Source organism: Symphalangus syndactylus, chromosome 5 (assembly GCF_028878055.3).
Source record: "Symphalangus syndactylus isolate Jambi chromosome 5, NHGRI_mSymSyn1-v2.1_pri, whole genome shotgun sequence".
In the NCBI taxonomy this organism is placed as follows: Eukaryota; Metazoa; Chordata; class Mammalia; order Primates; family Hylobatidae; genus Symphalangus; species Symphalangus syndactylus.
This window is the reverse complement of record NC_072427.2, coordinates 68,784,754-68,804,214: the sequence shown is the minus strand read 5'-3', so window position 1 is coordinate 68,804,214 and position 19,461 is coordinate 68,784,754. Positions and strand designations below refer to the sequence as shown.

Genomic DNA, 19,461 nt, shown 5'->3' with positions numbered 1-19,461 from the left:
AGCCTGGCATAGGGAAAAGAAAATCTCTTCTGTTGGAATCTATCTCCATCCTAGGGCTCAGGGAATTCTCCCAATGACTTCTTGTTAACGTTACTACACAGCAGCTTGGGAGGGAGCTGAGGAAGGAATGAAGGATGCAGACTCTGAGTGCTAGGTCAGGGAACAGCAATCAATTGATTCTGAGCAAGGTAATGACATTTCAGGTCTGGCCTGCAGCAAGGTTGGCAGAGCACACCAGGCAGAAGTGGCCTGGGAAACCCCGTCGGTGTAAATCAGCCAGCGCAGGCAAGCCCTGACTCGGTAAGTGAGTGGGGATGTGCTCGAGAGAAAATGAGGGCAGTGAGAGCAGCGCTGAGGCATGGTAGAGGCCGGCCCGTAAACACATGCTGTGGTGTTCCGCACACTTGTCCACACACTGGCAAAAACCAACGAGGCAACACAATCACTTACTTTTTTCACAATGTTCATTGGGTTAAAAAAAGATCAAAATGACAGTAACAATTCCTCCTCCTCCTCTTACCCTACCCCCACCATTAGTGAACACTGTGTTATACTCTACATGCATTACCCTTTACTCTTAACAATAGTCCCAGGTGGCAAATGCATCATCCCAATTGCACAGATGTGGAAACTGAGGATTAGAATGTCAAATAACTTCACTAAGTCACATAGCTATGAAGGAAGGAAGCCAGGATTTGAACCACAAGGTCTGCCTTCAGGACGCACACGCATGAACCACCATGCTCCACTGCCCCGCCTGGTAATCAGATCACAGACACAGGACCTCATGCTGCAAAGCAGGGCTACTCCAAATGTGGTCTGGCAGACCAAAGTCATCAGCAAACTGTGGCGAGATCGAGTGCAGAATTTAAGAATGTGCATTCAGAGGCTTTTATAAAAATGTAGCATTGCTGTGACAGCCAAACCCATGATCGTTTTTCCATAGTTAATTGTATTTTACAATGAACTGGTGGTGGATGGGAGGAACTTCTCCATCCAGATAGTTTAAAAAGCACTGCTGTAGAGTATAGTGAAAAAAAAAATCACATCACGATCCTTCTGTCTTTAACCTAATTATGCTATGGACCAAAATAACATGATCCACAGGCAGCCCTCTGTTGATCTGGCTTCTAAGCACTTGCCGAGCTAGTGTGGGGATGCTGTGACAATACCCTGAAAAGCAGATCCAGTTGCCTTAAGTCGTCTTGCTTGTGAGCAGCACTGACCGAAGGATCTGGTCAGACTGCGAGGATGAGTACTTAACCATGTCACTTCTGCTTAGCAGAGCTGAGGCAAAATCTACGCCCTGTTCTAAGGAATCTCCTCTGGATTCACCTCCTCCCTGCCGAGCTTTCACAGCCTCCCCTCTCACTCGTACCACTGCTGTAACATTCATCACACCAGACTTTGACGATCTCTTCCTAAGTCAGTCTTCCTAGTCAGACCACAAACCCTTAAAGGGCAGAGATCTTGCCTCATTAATTTTTATATTCTCAGCACAGAACAGGAACGTGGTTGATGCTCAGATCATGTTTTGTTGAACTAGTCGACTGATTCATGGCTTTCCCCTTAGGTCCTCCTCCCTTAGGACACTGCTAATGTGAAAATATTCAGCTAATTTTAGGGTTGCAATCAAATGACCTCAGTTGAGCCTATAAATTTTCATTTCTGAAGGATTTAAGGAAAATATTGCAAGCCTCAGCTGTGGGTAAAAGAGGAGCTTATTTCACAACAGACTGTTATGAAAATAAGATCTCCCATCACACCCCCAACAGGAAGCACCGGAGTCCAGGTGAGTGCTGTTCTCCTCTTAGCCACCTTAACTTGACTTGGTAAAATCCTTGCATGGTGCCCAGATAATTTCCATTACCCTGAAATATATGTTCCTTTTCCTGGCAGTGTTTGAGATCTAAACTAAGACCCTTGGTCACCCTTTGCTCACTCCCTTTTCATGATTTTTGCGCCAAATTTCACTATAATCTTCTAGATCTTTACAAATCTGAACTTGCAGAGTCTCCCCTGGAGTCTTCAGCTTGCTACTTGGCCAGGTCTTATCTTTTCAATGCAAATTTACATCATCAGCATTGATAAATCGAAAACTCTATTCCACTTCCATCACCCTGTCCCCCAAGTTGGACTGGGGCTATTCCCAAAACAGCGGTGATTTCTACCACACATGTTGATATGGTTTGGCTCTGTGTCCCCACCCAAATCTCATGTCCAATAATAATCCCCAGTGCTGGAGGTGGGGCCTGGTGGGAGGTGACTGGATCATGCTTGTGGATTTGCCCCTTGGGACTGTGTCGCAATAGTGAGCTCTCATGAGATCTGGTTGTCTGAAGTGTGTGGCACCTACCCCATCCTCTCTTGGTCCTGCTCCTGCCATGTAAGATGCCGGCTCCCACTTTGCCTTCTGCCATGAGTGAAAGCTCCCTGAGGCCTCCCCAGAAGCAGAAGCCACCATGCTTCCTGCACAGCTTGTAGAACTGGGAGCCAATTAAACTTCTTTTCTTTATAAATTACCCAGTCTCAGGTATTCCTTCATAGCAATGCAAGAATGGACTAATACACAGGTACACATCTACATTTATTACTTTGATTTAAAATTCAAGCTCAAGTTGGGGAATTGCTAAAGCCAGAAATGATCACCCACACACCAAGAGGCAGTGTCAGGGATCTCTACTCCCAGTGTCTCACATATTTGAGGATACTCTGGAATGGCAACGTGTGATGCACTGTAAGGTACTACTCATAAATCTGAATGAAGCTTTAAGAGAAACTGCAGAGTTTAAGGAAGTTTTCTTTTTGAAGGAGAGAAATCTCTCAATAACTTAATAATTAATACTACAGAACTTTTTTTTTTTTTCTTCTGAGACAGGCTGTCACCCAGGCTGGAGTGCAGTGGCACGATTACTGCTCACTGCAAACTCCACCTCCCAGGCTCAAGCGATCCTCGCAGCTCAGCCTCCCAGGTAGCTGGGACTACAAGCATGCAAGACCACACTTGGCTAATTTTTGCATTTTTTTGCCTAGGCTGGTTTTGAAGTCTGGACTCAAGCCATCCGCCCACCTCAGCCTCCCAAAGTATGGGGATTACAAGCATGAGCCACCACGCCCAGCTCAACTTCAGAACTTCTAAAGAATGGAGAGGTATGAAAGGCAGGTGATATTCTCTTCATACTATATGTGAAGCAGAAATGTAAATACCTTTCAAGGTTGTATAGTGAGCTTGAGATAAAGCTTTTATCAGAACCAAGTTTTCTGACATCCAATTCAGTATTCTCTCCACATACAGACTATAGACAAATGCCAGTGAATACCCATAAAGCTGAAAGACACATCTGGATAGAATCTCAACAGCTGACAGCAAAGCGAACCAATCAGAGACCTCAGTGACAGAGCAGATTTCACTTATCGAAGTGTGGAAGCCGTCGTCAAACTCACCTTTTAAAGATCTCAAGTGTTGAACAGCCATTCTTAAAACTGTAAGTTTGTCCAGTTTACGCGCCATGGGGTTGCACTGAGGGATCATTGCCGACAGTTCCTCAATCAGGTTATTCATTTTATCTCTCCTCCGCTTTTCAGTTTGGCTATGAGCTTCTCTAAGAGGGAAAAGGAACTTCCTTTATATTTAACATTCAGCAGACCCCCAGTCGCCCCCATGTCGCTCACTGGAGCAGATGCTGAGCCCAGCAGGCACACACTGTTCTTCCTCCCCACTTGGGCCCTGCGGTTGTCACTGAGGGAAGAGGAAGGCGCTGCTGAGACCAGGAACAGCATTCATAAAACTCGCTGCCCTTGGTCAGTCCCTCCCTACCTCATTTTCTGAAATATTTAAAAACAAAGCCATCTGTCTGAGAGCCCAGGTGGTTTTTCCACCTGTCTCCAATATTAGAGAAGAGATGGGTGCCCTTCTGTTCAAAGCTAACTATTCTCTGGTATTTGCATAAATAGTTGTCAGCATCTTAACCTCATTATTTTTATAGCTCCTTATCATGGGTCTATAAATGTGCTCAAGTATCTTCCCCCTGAAAAAAAAAACCCTCTCCCTAATTCTAGATGTTTTTTGTTCTTGCTACTGTCTTCCCCCCTCAGCAAACTCCCTGAAAGAGTGCAGTTTCCACTGAATCTTTCATTTCCCAGGCATTCTGTCCATCTGTAACATTAACCTTCCACAACCCCTGCCCCAATAAAACTGTCCTAGCAAAGATCCTCCTTCTCTCTTGCGATCTCTTGCTGATCCCTGCCTTGCATCTGACACTGCTGACACTTCCCATTCTGCCCTGGTCTCCACAGCCTCTCTGCCACCTCGTCCTCCTCCACTCTCCCGGCTCGGCTCAATCCCCTCGTCTCCTCACCCAGCTCTTACTTGATCCGTAAATACTGGTGTGCACTAAGATTCCCCGCTCAGCACCGCTCTCTCCTTACTCTTTATTCACCCTGAGATCTCATTCCCTCACAAGGCTTTACAGCTACTCATAAGCTATTTGTTATTATAACCCTATCTCATTCATACTTCACTCAGTTCCTGACCTTTGGAACTAGAATTAGAAATCTAAATGATTCTCAAGAAATCTAAAATTCAAGAAACCCCAAACTGCATACATTCTCTGCAATCTACCCCCATTTTCAATTCCTCCTGTACTACTCCTGATTTAGTCTTCCTTCTATAGGGTTTATCTTGGTAGGTAACACAACTAGACTCAGTCTAGACCAAGCTTGTCCAAACTGCGCTCCAGGGTGGCTTTGAATGCGGCCCAACACAAATTCATAAACTTTCTAAAAACATTATGAGATTTTTTTTTTTTTTTTTAGCTCACTAGCTATCATTAGTGTTAGTGTATTTTATGTGTGGCCCAAGACAATTTTGCTTCTTCCAACGTGACCCAGGGAAACCAAACGATTGGATACCCCTGGTTTAGACCCTTCCTCTTCACCTTAAAAAGCCAAATAATCACAAACTCCTGTCGATTCTAGATCTTAAAATATTTCTTAAATATGTCTTCTCTTCCTCTCCATCCCCTCTGTCACCATCTTAATTTAGGCTCATTGCATTACCCCAAAACCTTTTAAACTGCTGTTTCTTCCTCTCCTAGTCTATTCTATGACTTCCAAAATTATGTAGTAAAACAAATCAAGTCACCCAATCCCATTGCATAAAACTATTCACTGCATTTCCACTGCCCAAGAGGACTAGCCAGATTCCCTAATTGCAGGCCAAGGTTCTCCCTGACCTGCCTCACATCTTCATCTCCAGTTTCTCTCTTCAAGACTTTCCCCGACAGCTCCAAACGTTCCACAGCAGCAACGCCCGAAGACTTGCTTGTCCTCACACACGCCATGCCGTCTCACATCTCCTCCATGCCTTGCTCTTTACCAGGCTTACAGAGTCCTTTCTGACTATACTGTTGGAGAAATCCTATTCTTTCTTCAAAATCCAGCTCAGTTATTCTTCTGGGAAGCTTTCTCTGACTACTACATGATTAATCACTGCTCTCTCTAAGCTACCTCAGTACCTTTCATACCACTATCCTTGTTTCATCAAATCTAAGAGCCACCAAGATGCACTATTATTTAAAGCATCACAAGAGAAAGAAATGCTGCCAATTGACAGGAAGATGCCACTGATGATAAGAAATTTCCACAGAAGATAAAACATGGAGAAAAGTGTATCTTAGATTTCAAGAATTACATGATTTTATCTGTCACACTTTGCTGTAAATCCCTCTCCTACAACGCACAGCAACTCCAGAATTTCTCTATTAGAATAGTTTAGGGGCAATCTGATGGGAAAGAGGGTAAGTGGGAGACTTCCTTGATCTGTTTTTACAAAGACTTTAAATTGGATAAAAGAAAATGTAATTTTTCCAGATAAAAGAGTAGGGAGGTGGGTAGGGAGGAACACCGATGAAGGCTGTGGGAGCTAACACACTCCCTGCCCCAACCATTCACCCTTGGCAATGACACTCCTGGAACAAAATTCATACTGTTGGGTGAAGTGGATAGGATTCAAATTAAATTGTATTCACATAAAATTCAGTTATCTACTCATACTTTGTTCTATTTGTGAGCAATTAGATTTTTTTCTTTCTCTTTTTAAAGACACTCTGTTGCCCAGGTTGCAGTGCCGTTGTATGATCATAGCTCACTGCAGCCTCAGACTCCTGGGCTCAAATGATTCTTCTGCCTCTGCCTTCCAAGGAGCTGGGATTACAGAGCAATTTGATTAAAATTAAAATGTTATGATTAAAAGAATATTGTAGTTACACTCTCACTAGAAGGATCACCTCTTCTTTCTAACAGTATTCCCCATCAGCATGGACAGCAGCGATGGATAGAGACGCCTGACTCCAGGATGTACAGCAGAGGAAGGGGTGCTCTCTCTGAGCCAGGATCTGGAGAGAGATGAGAGCAGGGTGGGAGAAAGCCCACTGTGGAGAAGGTGAATGATGATGCTGGGAGCCAGGAAACCCAGGGCAAGGTGAAAGAACCAATGTCTGAATAAGGTACTTCACTTGAAGGAGCTACACCTGAAAAGGTTTGGAGGCTCTCATTAAGGAAAGGCATTATTTATCCAGAGGCTAGCTCTCTGCTCAATACTTCAACAGAGTTCTGACTCCTGTTCTGTGTACAGTTACTGCCACTTTGAACCATGGCAGTATTTTGTAGAATCCTATCAGAAAACAAAATAAATGGAGAAAAAGCAAAATTCTGATAGGCCATGTTGCCAGATGTAGAAAAACATTTTATTGTTGTTGTTGAAAAAATATGTTGAAACAATTGACAAAGAACTTATGGGTTTCTTTTTTTTTTTTTTTTTGAGACGGAGTTTCGCTACGTCACCCAAGCTGGAGTGCAGTGGTACGATTTCGGCTCACTGCAAGCTCCGCCTCCTGGGTTCACGCCATTCTCCTGCCTCAGCCTCCAGAGTAGCTGGGACTACAGGCGCCCGCCACCACGCCCGGCTAATTTTTTGTATTTTTAGTAGAGACGGGGTTTCACCGTGTTAGCCAGGATGGTCTCGATCTCCTGACCTCATGATCCGCCCGCCTCGGCCTCCCAAAGTGCTGGGATTACAGGTGTCAGCCACCGAACCCAGCCGAGGATGGGTTTCTAACAGTCAGATGCCCCTCATAAGTAACTGATTTGTTTAAGTCATGAATCAATTTTTCTTTAGTGCTTAAAGAAAATAATAGTTTTTTTTTTTAAAAGCTATTCTAAGAGAAAGTTAAAGGCATGAAAGCCAACATGTTATCCAAGTAGACAGAAAAGCAAGACAACAGGTGCCTGATAACATTGCTTCTCAGAGCATAATGAGAGAGAAAAGCCTCATCTTCAAGCCCTTCTACCTTGGTGTCACCTCTGCCTTAGGCTACAGGCTTGCCTTTGTGTACCTTTCCACTCACCATGTACCATCTCAACAAGTCAATGTACCTGAAGGCCTTCATTCTAACTTGGTGTTCACCATCTTCCACTCTACAAAAAAGCAGGATAAAATATCAAACGACATGAAGTACCTTTTCTGTAGTTCTTGAGAGAGAAATAGATGTGAGATTAAGTCCAATCATCCTAATTCCTATAAAATCCTTAGCTGTAAATGCTCCCTTGAGGACCTAATGACCTGAAATGATTATTACTGTCTACATGAACCATTCTCCTCCTAACGCTGACAGGCAACACCATTCCCATAAGGATAACAAAAGTTATGTTAACTGACAGTGAACAATAATTAGTGTGCTACTTAGATACGATCTCATGACAAACTTGAGCAAGAATAAGATTTTCATAGAACATCAAAGTTATTAAGATCATTGACGGCTTAACCAAAAACTTTATGATAGCTGTATTAAAACAGCCTGAAAATGGATTAAGAATCCCAGACCTTTAATCAAAAGCAATTTATTTTGCCTAAAAATCCGCCTGGATAGTAACAAATATTGAAAACTGGAAACTCTCGCCAGTAATATTAATTTTCACATTAGTATAGTTCCCCGCATCAGAAATGTACTCACCAGACCATTACTAAAATGAAATACATTGGTAGTGACAGAAGACTGTCAGCATTTAAAAATTATGCAGGCTGCATAGCTTTTAAAAATACGTAATCTTAAAAGATTTATTTCCAAATGTATCATTTGGTGGAGATTTGAAAAATTCCAGGAAAAGCACCCATAATGCCACCTGGAAGTAATCACAGTTAATATTCTAATGTGTCTCCTTCCAGTGTTTCCTAAACATGCAGATACATACAATGATTATTTAACTTAGCCATGGTGCGTGGGTACCATGTAGATATTTCTGTGTGTTCTACATATATAATAAATAAAACTCAGATCATAGTATATAATTTTCATGTCTTGTCTTATTCATTTAACACTCTAACATGAATATTTCTGCATAGTTTCGAATATTCTTGGATAACATAATTTGAAATGATTAAATAGTAGCCCATTGATTAGTTATATCATAATTTATTCATTTGCTATTGTTGGATATTTCAACATTCTAATATTTTCAATATCATAAATAATATGGCTAATAATATTGTGGAGTGTGCATCTTGAATTATACTCTAGGATAAATTCCTAGAAGTACAATTTATGGATAAATATTTTAAGGCTTCTGATTCATCTTAACAAATCTCCTTCTTTACAGATTTTTAACAATGAACATTTTTCAGGCTTTGAAAAAAGATTGGCCTACTTTAGAACTGTCTTATTCAGTTGAACTCTTTTGAGGTTTTAATATTTTTCTACTTAAAAAAAGATAACACTTATAGAAAATTTAAGCAAATTTATAAATAGATGCTTATAAATATTCCAAATAAAAAAGACCACAAAGACAAATGCTTAATCAAGTGGTGCTTTTCCTTTTCACAGTTTCAATCAAGAAGAGCTTTTATATTTATGGTACTTTATCAAAAATATTTCCACACTTGATTCTCATAGCACAGTGGTGAAGTTATTACTATCCCCATTTTACAGATGAAGGAGTTGAGTAAAGTTAAAGACTGTGCAAGGTCCTATAACTAGTAGGAGGCCAAGTGAAGACTACTCAATGCAGGCTGGTGTGCCTTTCACCATACCTGGCCATTTCTCTCACCACTGTCAGCCTGTTGTGTGGTTGGTACAAATAAAACTAAACAGCCTCTCTGAGGCAAAAGAGAGGGTCAGATTAAGTCAGCTTCTTTTCCCTTTTCTCTTTTTAGCCATCTTAAAGGAATAAACAGAAAACAATTATACAGATGAATAATTTTCTTCCTAATAGTCTGGAATTATATATAATTGTCCCTCAGCATCCGTGGGGGACTGGCTGCAGAACCTCCTGCAGATACCAAAACCTGTGGATGTTCAAGTCTCTTCATAGTATTTGCATATAACCTATGTACATCCTCCCATATACTTTAAATCATCTCTAGATTACTTACAATACCTAATAAATGTAAATGCTATGTAAATTGTTGTTATACAGTATTGTTTAGAGAATAATAACAAGAAAAATAAGTTTGGATATGTCCAGTATAGACTTGCTTTTTTTTTCTAGATATTTTCAATTTTTGGTTGGTTGCCCATGGATATGAAGGACTGACTATATATATGTATGTATATATACATTACTTCAATTTCAAAAGGTAAACTTTGACCTTTTAAAGTCATGTTTTTGCTTTGATCATTGGCATTTTAGCAAATGAACTCACTGAATGAATTTGCCTCCTTGGTGAAATTCAAATATACTGTACTTATTAAATGCAAATACCCTTCTATTTAATGGCCCCTGGCAGAACAGAGCAAAGGCAGGATCTTGTTAGTCAAACAATTCATTTCTTTGTTTGTACCACAAATCTAGATAGTTAGTAAATTTGGTCTATAATCCTAATATTTTACAAATTTTTACAAATGTGTTTTAATAAGCTTTATGATATTAATAATGTTCACATTACTGGGATACATTTTCTTAGTGCAGCACCTTACATTACAGTAACAGAATTTCAAAATACAATGTGAAGTTTTCTTGAAAACTATTTTCGCTGCCTTTTGAATGAAATGTAGGCATTCTTTCTAAATCAACCAAAGACAAAGTTAGACACAGATGCAATCTCAAAATATTCCCCAGATCTGCCATTTTTCAGGCGTTCCTCCTTTTGAAACATGCTTCCTTTGATTTCTGTGTGCCACTCCCACTTCAGAGCCATGCCTTCACATACTCTGGGCAGGCTTCCCCTCATCTTGTACTATCTTTAGGTCAGCACCCCCAGAGTATATCCTCAGCCCCCAGTCTCCCCACTCCATAAGCTTCTCCCAGTGATGGCGCCCACATCATCACTTCAAGTACTTTTTGTGCATTAATGATGTCTGAGTCTCTAACTCCAGGCCAGGCCTCCACCCTGACCTCCAAATCCTCATGTCCAACTTCCTGTTTGAGGGTTCTATAAATATCCCATTCTTAGTGTGTCCAGAACTGAACTCATCATCTTTGTCTCAATCTAAGTGAATGAAAATACCACCCTCCATCTAGGAGCCCAAGTCAGAAAACGTGGGCACACTTTATATCCTCTCCCCAATGAACAATCATGAAGTCCTATTGATTCTAAGTGTGTCATACGTCCCTTCCTTTCCCTGCCCTTCCTGTCCAGGGCCACTCTCTTTGATCAATGCTCAGAAAACCTCATCCTTGGCAAAAGCTATTCTCTGTTGTTCTCTCTGCCTGCTGGGTCTTCTTCTTTCAGCTCATCCTCCATGCTGTTTCCACAGTGATTCTTTGAAAGTTGTAAGACTGTACCACTCCCTCCTACCAGGTTGGCTATAATCAAGCAATTGAAAATAATAAGTATCAGCTGGGCGTGGTGGCGCACGCCTGTAATCCCAGCACTTTGGGAGGCCAAGGCGGGCGGATCATGAGGTCAGGAGATCGAGACCATCCTGGCTAACACGGTGAAACCCCATCTCCACTAAAAATACAAAAAAAAAAAAAAAAATTAGCCGGGCGTGGTGGCGGGCACCTGTAGTCCCAGCTACTCGGGAGGCTGAGGCAGGAGAATGGTGTGAACCCAGGAGGAGGAGCTTGCAGTGAGCCAAGATTGCGCCACTGCACTCCAGCCTGGGTGACAGAGCGAGACTCCGTCTCAAAATAATAATAATAATAATAATAAGTATCAGTGAGGATGTGAAGAAAATGGAACTCTTGTACACTACTCACGGGAACGTAACACGATACAGTCACCGTGGAAAACAGTATAGCAGTTCCTCAAAAACTAAACAGAATTCTCACATAACCCAGCAACTCTCTCCTAGGTATATATCCAAAAGAATGGAAAGCAAGGACTAAAACAGGTATTTGTACATCAATGTTCAAAGTAGCATTATTCACAATAGCCAAAAAGTGGAAATAACCCATTAACAGAGGACTGGATAAATCAAATATGGTATATACACACAGTGGAATATTATTCAGCCATAAACAGGAATGAAATTCTGACACATGCTATAATATGGATGAAACTTGAAGACATTATGCTAAGTGAAATAAGTCAGACAAAAAAGAACAAACATCATATAATTCCACTTTTTTTTTTGAGATAGAGTCTTGCTCTGTGACCCAGGCTGGAGTGCAGTGGCACGACCTTGGCTCACTGCAACCTCCACCTCCTGGGTTCAAGCAATTCTCCTGCCTCAGCCTCCCAAGTAGCTGGGACTACAGGCGCATGCCGCCACGCCTGGCTAATTTTTTGTATTTTAGTACAGATGGGGTTTCACCATGTTGCCCAGGCTGGTTGCAAACTCCTAAGCTCAGGCAGTCCACCCGCCTTGGACTCCCACTTATGTGAAATAGTGGGAATTTGCTAGAATAAGCAAATTCATAGAGCCAGAAAATATACTAGAGGTTAGCAGGGGATCGGGAGAGAGAAGAATGGGAATGCTATTGTTTATGGGCACAGAGTTTTTCTTTGGGGTGATTCAAAAGTTTTAGAAATAGAGATGATGGTCTACAATACTGAATATAATTGATGCCAATTAATTGTACACTTAATAGTGGTTCAAATGGCAAATTCCATGTTATTTTTATATATATATATGTTTGTGTGTATTTACAATAAAAAAGTGAAAAAGTGCAGAGGCAATCAATTCTTTAAAAAATACAAATCTGATCAAGTTCTTCTCATGCTTAGAATTCTTCAGTTTTCCTACCACATTCAAGATAGTTTTCAGATTCTTCAGTTCAGCAGATCTTTCATGACTTAGTTCGTGTTTATCCCTCAAATCTCATAGCTCACCCCCCTCTAAGTGCACCCTCTGCTTTATGGTGACAACCACTCATTTCCTGATCAGGAGTATGCAACTACATACCTGTATGCCTGCACGGTTGTTCTTTCCACCTAAAATATCTTCTCCATTCCTGCTCTGTAGACTCACTTCTTCTCTTCTGTTTTTAAATGTATTTTTATATTGACAGGGCCTCACTCTTGTCACCCAGGCTGGAATGCAGTGGCGTGACCATAGCTCACTGCAGCCTCGAACTTCTGGGCTCAAGCAGTCTTCCTGCCTCTGCCTCCCAAAGTGCTAGGATTACAGGCATACGCCATCATACCTGGCTGTAGACTCATTTCTATTCTTCATTTAAAACTTAGCTTAAGTCAACTTTTCCAGGAAGCACTTAAATCTTATTTAAATGCCCAACTTTATTTGCTGACATAGTACCCAGGATGTCTATTCTAGCAGTTACGATGATGTAAAATAATTGTTTGTATCTTTTCCACTTGCACAAGTTTCTTGTACCTTTGTGTCTCTGTCTCTCCTATCTACTAACTGTCACATAGTAGCAACACAATAAATGTTTAATGACTACATTCCACAGATTCATCAAAGATCCTTTTAAAGAACCAGCTCTCCGGCCGGGTGTGGTGGCTCAAGCCTATAATCCCAGCACTTTGGGAGGCCGAGGAGGGTGGATCACGAGGTCAAGAGATTGAGACCATCCTGGCCAACATGGTGAAACCCCACCTCTACTAAAAATACAAAAATTCGCCGGGTGTGGTGGCGGGTGCCTGTAGTCCCAGCTACTTGGGAGGCTGAGGCAGAAGAATCACTTGAACCCAGGAGGCGGAGGTTGCAGTGAGCCGAGATTGCATCTGCACTCCAGCCTGGCGACAGAGTGAGACTCTGTCTCAAAAAAAAAAAAAAGAACCAGCTCTCCATTCAAAACCAACACTGCCACAGAAAGGGTGGACATTTTCATATATTGTTCGTTTTTAAAAAGATCCAGCACTCTGAGGCTATGTGAGTGAAATCAGCCTCTCACCTATTGACTGGCTTTCCTGCACTGAGTCCTGGGGAAGGACACTATATAGTCAGCACTACATACTTTAACATCCATAATTTCATTAAAGGGAATAGAAACTGGTAGGATAAAGGAAGGATTAGGGCAGGAAGGAGAAGCTCTGGGATAGATGATGAGCAAATCAGTGGGACGTGTATTATGTTTTCACTGCCACTCTATGCCCTCTTCAAGTAGGGGAGGGAGTATGTCAAAGACGGTCCAGCACTTACCTGCTGCCACTGGAAGCTGATATTTCTATCCTTGTTGAAAGAAGATAGGTAAGGGGATTCTCAGAAAGCTTTTCCACCACTTTTTCTGTCATGATTCCTGACCTGGAAGGAAGGAGGCCTTGGGTCACCCCCTACCCAGACGTTCTGGGAATGGACAGCAAGCCTGTCCTCAAGTGGAGAAAGTAGCCTCCTCTGCCCAGCTACCCAGTGATAGGAAGCTGGGTGAAGTGGAGAAAATACCACATCTGGAATCAGGCATTCTAACAAGCTGTGTGATGCTGGGCAAACCGCTTGACATTTCTGAGTTCTAGCTTCTTCCTTTTCTAAAATGTAAGTAGTTACGTAAATAATCTTCAGTGTTGCTTGCTGACAAAAAAATGTCGGTACCGTCAGTACTTCGCACGTTTCTTATATTTCTGCTAGCACTGACCCCACTTTCCATTTCACCCCCAAACCACTGCAAGGTCTCTGTGCCCCCCATGTGGCACGAAGCTGGGCTACCTCTATATTCACTGTTCCACTTCAATTGCTAAAATCATATTTAGACACCAAGAAAGAACAATGGTGCTTATGATTCTGAAGAATAAGGAAGAAAATAAAAAGAACAGTCACTTTCAGCTCAAGATAAGTGGGGGCTATTGACTGATAATTTAGGATGGAAAACAGCTAGACAGTCTAAAAAGACTGTCACTTCATCAACTATAGTTTTCAGAAGCATCCATGTTAATGGAAGAGACTAAGGGAATACTGACAACCAAGAACAGCAGAAAACCCTCCAATCATTTATATGTGGCATGGGAAGTACTCTAGTATTTACTCTAGTATGCACTCTGTCTTGGGAACTGAAGCTAAATTATAAAGTGTATTGGGAAGAACTGAGTTAAAAAGAGCTAGCATGTACCCACTTTGTAAATAAAGAGCTGAATACCACCCCCCCCGCCCACCCACCAACCAAAAAAAAGAAAAAAGAGCTAGGATGTTTTATTATGTCCTTATCTTGACCTCCAACTCCCAGCTCAGGATTTTTCCCTTCATTCATGATGGAGAACTGTCATCAACTCTCACATTTATGTAAAGTACCAGCCTACGATGAGTTGCTCTGAATGGCTAGCTTTATTTTTCCTTAATGTTTTCTAAATTTTATACCTATTTATTTAGAGATGGGGTCTTGCTGGTCTCAAACATCTGGGCTCAAAAGAGCCTACCTCAGCCTCCCGCGTAGCCAGTACTGCAGGCGTGTGCCCCTGTACCTGTCTTGCTCTGATGTTTTCACCATATAAATTCTAGCTTTGGGGAAGTCCTTAAATAATATTTAGGACTGAAGCTGCAGGGGTAACAAAAATAAATAAGGAGATAGTGGGTATTCTCAACATTGACTGTATTATCAATTTGACTTAATAAATATGGAAAGCACGAGTTTTATATGATTAAACTGACCACAGATAACCAAGGGTTGGTTATTCTATACATGATGAGTCAGTGAGAAGTAGTCATTATTATTTTCAGTCAAATATCCAAGGTGTTCTCCTCATGTTTATAAGTATTTCAATAAGGAAGGCAAGTATCTTGCCATGACCATAAACATTAACCAAATAAAACTTATGTTCCTATGTCTCTTTCAGACTCCAGCTGACCCTCCTAGATACCTTTCTTCAGAGCTGGATGGAAAAGTTCCAAGTGAGTCACTGACAAAGGTAGCAGTTGGGTGGATAAGTACTCTCCCGTCTCCAAATGTTACCATGAACTTGGAAATAATTAATGATTGTAAAAGGAATATTTTCCTCTTCTCCCTAGAGTCAAAGATCTCACTGGGTTAGAGGACCAAATTCACTTACTGGGATGGGTCTGAATCACTTCCTTTGCGTTTTTGTGGAAACTCTGTCACGTGTGAGCTGAAAGACCCCACAGCTGTTGGTCTTGTGCCTGGACTCACGCGGCTGGAAACCACAGGAGCAATGCACTGGTTCTCCTCTCTCAACACTTTACCTACGGGCAGCAGAGTAGAACAAGACATTTATTTTAAACATTAACTTTTACTTTGTACATATCCGTATCACACATTTTAAATGACTTTTCTATCTTGGTATTTAAAAAATACCAGCTAAGGCCAGGCGCAGTGGCTCATGCCTGTAATCCCAGCACTTTGTAAGGCTGAGGCGGGTGGATCACCTGAGGTCAGGAGATCAAGACCAGTCTGGCCAACACAGCAAAACCCCATCTCTATTAAAGTACAAAAATTAGCCAGACACAATGTGGGCATCTGTAATCCCAGCTACTCTGGTGGCTGAGGTAGGAGAATTCCTTGAACCTGGGAGGCAGAGGTTGCAGTGAACTGAGATCATGCTACTGTACTCCAGCCTGGGCAACAGAGCGAGACTCCCTCTCAAAAAAAATGTATACACACACACACCCCCCTATATATACACATTATATATATATATATATATATATATACACACATGATATATATATAGACACATTTTAAATATATATATATCAGCCAAAACCAACATAACACAGAATGAAAGACTAATTGTGTACACTCAAGTATTAATTAAATAAGCATTCGTTAGTCCATGTTTTTAAGGCTTTCCCCCTATATTGTAAAAGGAATTTGAATATGGTAGAAAATACAGAAAACACAGAAAAATAGAAAGGAAGGGGAAATCCAAATTTTTTCCCAATGTTACACAAACCAATGTTACAATCCTTTTGAGATATTTCTTCTGAGAATTTTTTTCTATATTTATCATTAAGGTAATTGAAATCATACAGTATACAGTAGTCCCCTCTTATCTGCAGTTTTGCCTTCTGTGGTTTCAGTTACCCACGGTCAACTTTAGTCTGAAAATATTAAATGGAAAATTCCAGAAATAAATCATTCATAAGTTATCAACTGCACACGGTTCTGAGTAGCAGGATGAAATCTCACACCACAGTCATCCCTCTGTCCAGCATATCCACGCTGTATATGTCACCTGCCCGCAAGTTACTTAGTAGCTGCTTCGGTTATTAGATCCACTGCTGCAGTACCACAGTGCTGGTGTTCAAAGAACCCTTATTTTGCTTAATAGTGGCCTCAAAGCACAAGAGTAATGATGCTGGCATATTGTTATAATTGTTCTACTTTATTATTAATTATTGTAGTTAATCTCTTACTATGCTGAATTTATAAATTAAACTTTTATCATAAGTAGGTATGTATAGGAAAAATTCATATATGTAGAGCTTGGTATTATCTGCAGTTTCAGGCATCCACTGGGGAGTCTCAGAACATAACCGGCATGGGTAAGAGGGGATGACTGTCATCAGATTTATGTATCATTGTGACATAGTAACTTTCTAGTTTTATTACAAATTCTTTATAAATGACTCTAATGGATGTATAATACACTATCATGTAGCTGTGTCCAGTTATTTAACCACTCTCCTGTTGTTAGAACCTACATTTAATTTTATTTTATTTGCCAGTACAAATACGTATTTTGGTACATAAAGCTTTTTGTCTACTTCTGGTTATTTTGGACACTATCCCAGAAATGGGTTAACAAGGTCAAGAGACATCAATATTTTTAACACTGAATTGCTAAGTGTGATTTTAAAAAATCCTTTTTGTCTCAAGTGAGGTTTATTAAATGTTTTACAAAATATAAAAATCAGAATCACTGAACCAAAATAACCTATAGTCTAAATTTGAGAATCTGTAACTATATTTCATATTAGAATGCATATAAAAAGTTTAAAGTAATTTGTACCTAATAACACAGATTGAAAATATATAACAATATTTATAAGGAGAATGTAATAAGTCTACAATAATAGTGGAAGATTTTTAACACATCTTTAACAGTAACCGATGGATCAAGTAGTAAAAATAATGATACAGAAGACTTAACTGGCACAATCAGCAAGCTTCATTTAATAGACATATATGGAGCACTATGCCTAGCAGCTTGAAACACCAGTGTTAATTGTTTTTGGCCAACTATGGAGCATTTATAAAGACTGACAATATACTGGACCAAAAACCAGTCTCAAAGATTTTGACAAATTGATACCATACATAAAACATTTTCTGACTTCAGTGTAATTGTGTGGGAAGCCAGTAACAAAAAGATAACCAGAAAATCCCTGTATCTTTGTAAATTAAGAAACCCACAAATAATTCATGGGACAAGAGGAAATTCAAATGTAAAATGACAAAATATTCGCAATTAAATATTAATAAAAATGTCACACATAAAAATGTGTGGAGATGCATAAGCATTACTTAGTGTGAAATTTTAACAATGTTTAAAAAAAGAAAAATTGAAATGTAATATGTAAATAATTTAAGAAATCAGAAAAAGATCAGTAAAATAAATCCAAAGAACTAGAAGAAAGAAAATCATAAAAATAAGACCAGAAATAATGAAATAGAATATAAACATATAAGAGTGTAGATTTAAAAACCTAAACAAAGTTTCTTCCAAATGATTGGAAACTCTAACAACTTTATGGCAAGATTTTTCAAAGAAAAAAGAGTACAAGAAAATAATAAATTTGGGGTCATAATTTAGATGCCCTAGAAATTTAAAAGATAATAAAATATCATTAAAAATGATGCTAAACATTTAAAAATTTAGATGGAATGGAACATTTTCTATAGAATTTTAACTTACTGAAATTGAAACAAAAAGAAATCAAAATCTGAATATTCCTATATTCTTCCTTGCACAAACTATTCCACTATATGAAAAAAGAGGGACTACCTTGACCCCCAACTTTTCTTTGTCAAGGAGGCTTACATAATTTTGATATTAAAACCTGACAATGACAGTACAAAAGGAAAATTACAGGCCAATCTCATTCACAAACAAAAATACAAAAATCTTAATAAAACATTATCAAACAAAATTCAGAAATGAATACAAATAATCATCCATCATGACTAAGACAGTTTCATCCTAGGGATGCAGGAGTGCCTTCATATTAGTAATTAATGAATATAATTTACTACAATAACAGATAAATGAAAAACTATACAATCATCTCAGGAAATGTAGAAATATTAATGAAGAAATATTGAAAGTGTTCTTTTTAAGATCAGAAACAAGAACACCCTTATTTAATTCTATATTAGAAGAGTTCACAGTAGGGTAAGGCAAGAAAAAGAAAAATGAAATATAAAATTAAGAAATAAAATTGTTTTGCTCTTATTGGGAAATGATATGATTGACTACATAGAAAATCCAAAATAATCAACATATAAATCATTAAAGTTAGAGGATATAGCAAGTTGGCTGTATATAAATCAATATGCAAAAATCAACTGCCTTTCTATCCAAAGTAACAAATAGTAAGAAAATATTTAAAAGATAGAATTTATAATAATCTCAAAAATATCAAGTATCTAAAGAATAAATCTAATAAATGTATAAGGTTTTTATGGAAAAAACTAAAACTTTATTTAAAACATTTTAAAAGATCCAAATAATGGAAAGATATGCCAGGCTTTTGAATTGGAGGCTTCAATATACTAAAGATATAAATTATCCTGAAATAGATGTGCAATTCCTCTCAAAATACTTAATTTTTTGGTGGAAACTTTCAAGTGGAATATACAACTATGTGAACTGTATACAGAAGAACAATGAGTCATGAGTAACCAAGGAAAAGGTGGGAAGACTGGCCCTATCAGATATCAAGACTTGTAAAGACACAGTAGTTAAGACAGTGTAGTACTGGTATGAGGATAGATGAATGGAAGAGAACAAAGAGCCCAGACATGTATATATGGATATCTGCTAAATATCAAAGGTGGTAAAAATCAATGTGGGGAAAAAAATAACTTTTTAATAAATGGTCCAGGATCAATTGGTTTTCTCTATGGAAAAGATGAAACGGGACTCCCTGTGTTACACCAAATACAAAAACA

The 19,461-nt window shown here is 39.5% G+C and overlaps 1 protein-coding gene across 4 annotated transcripts in view; it reads right to left on the bottom strand.

Moving 5' to 3' along the window:
- Window positions 1-19,461, bottom strand: part of BMAL2 (basic helix-loop-helix ARNT like 2) — a 94,809-nt gene that overhangs the window by 41,828 nt on the left and 33,520 nt on the right. For 2 of the 4 annotated variants that reach the window (XM_055280290.2, XM_063640318.1), the window contains exons 2-3: window positions 15,380-15,530; window positions 3,445-3,602 (exon numbers count right to left, since the gene is read on the bottom strand). In XM_055280290.2, coding sequence (XP_055136265.2) covers window positions 3,445-3,602; window positions 15,380-15,530 — 309 coding nt within the window. Of the gene's footprint in view, window positions 1-3,444; window positions 3,603-7,434; window positions 7,477-13,544; window positions 13,647-15,379; window positions 15,531-19,461 lie in introns of all 4 variants that reach the window. The other 2 variants (XM_055280287.2, XM_055280288.2) reach the window with 2 other exon arrangements.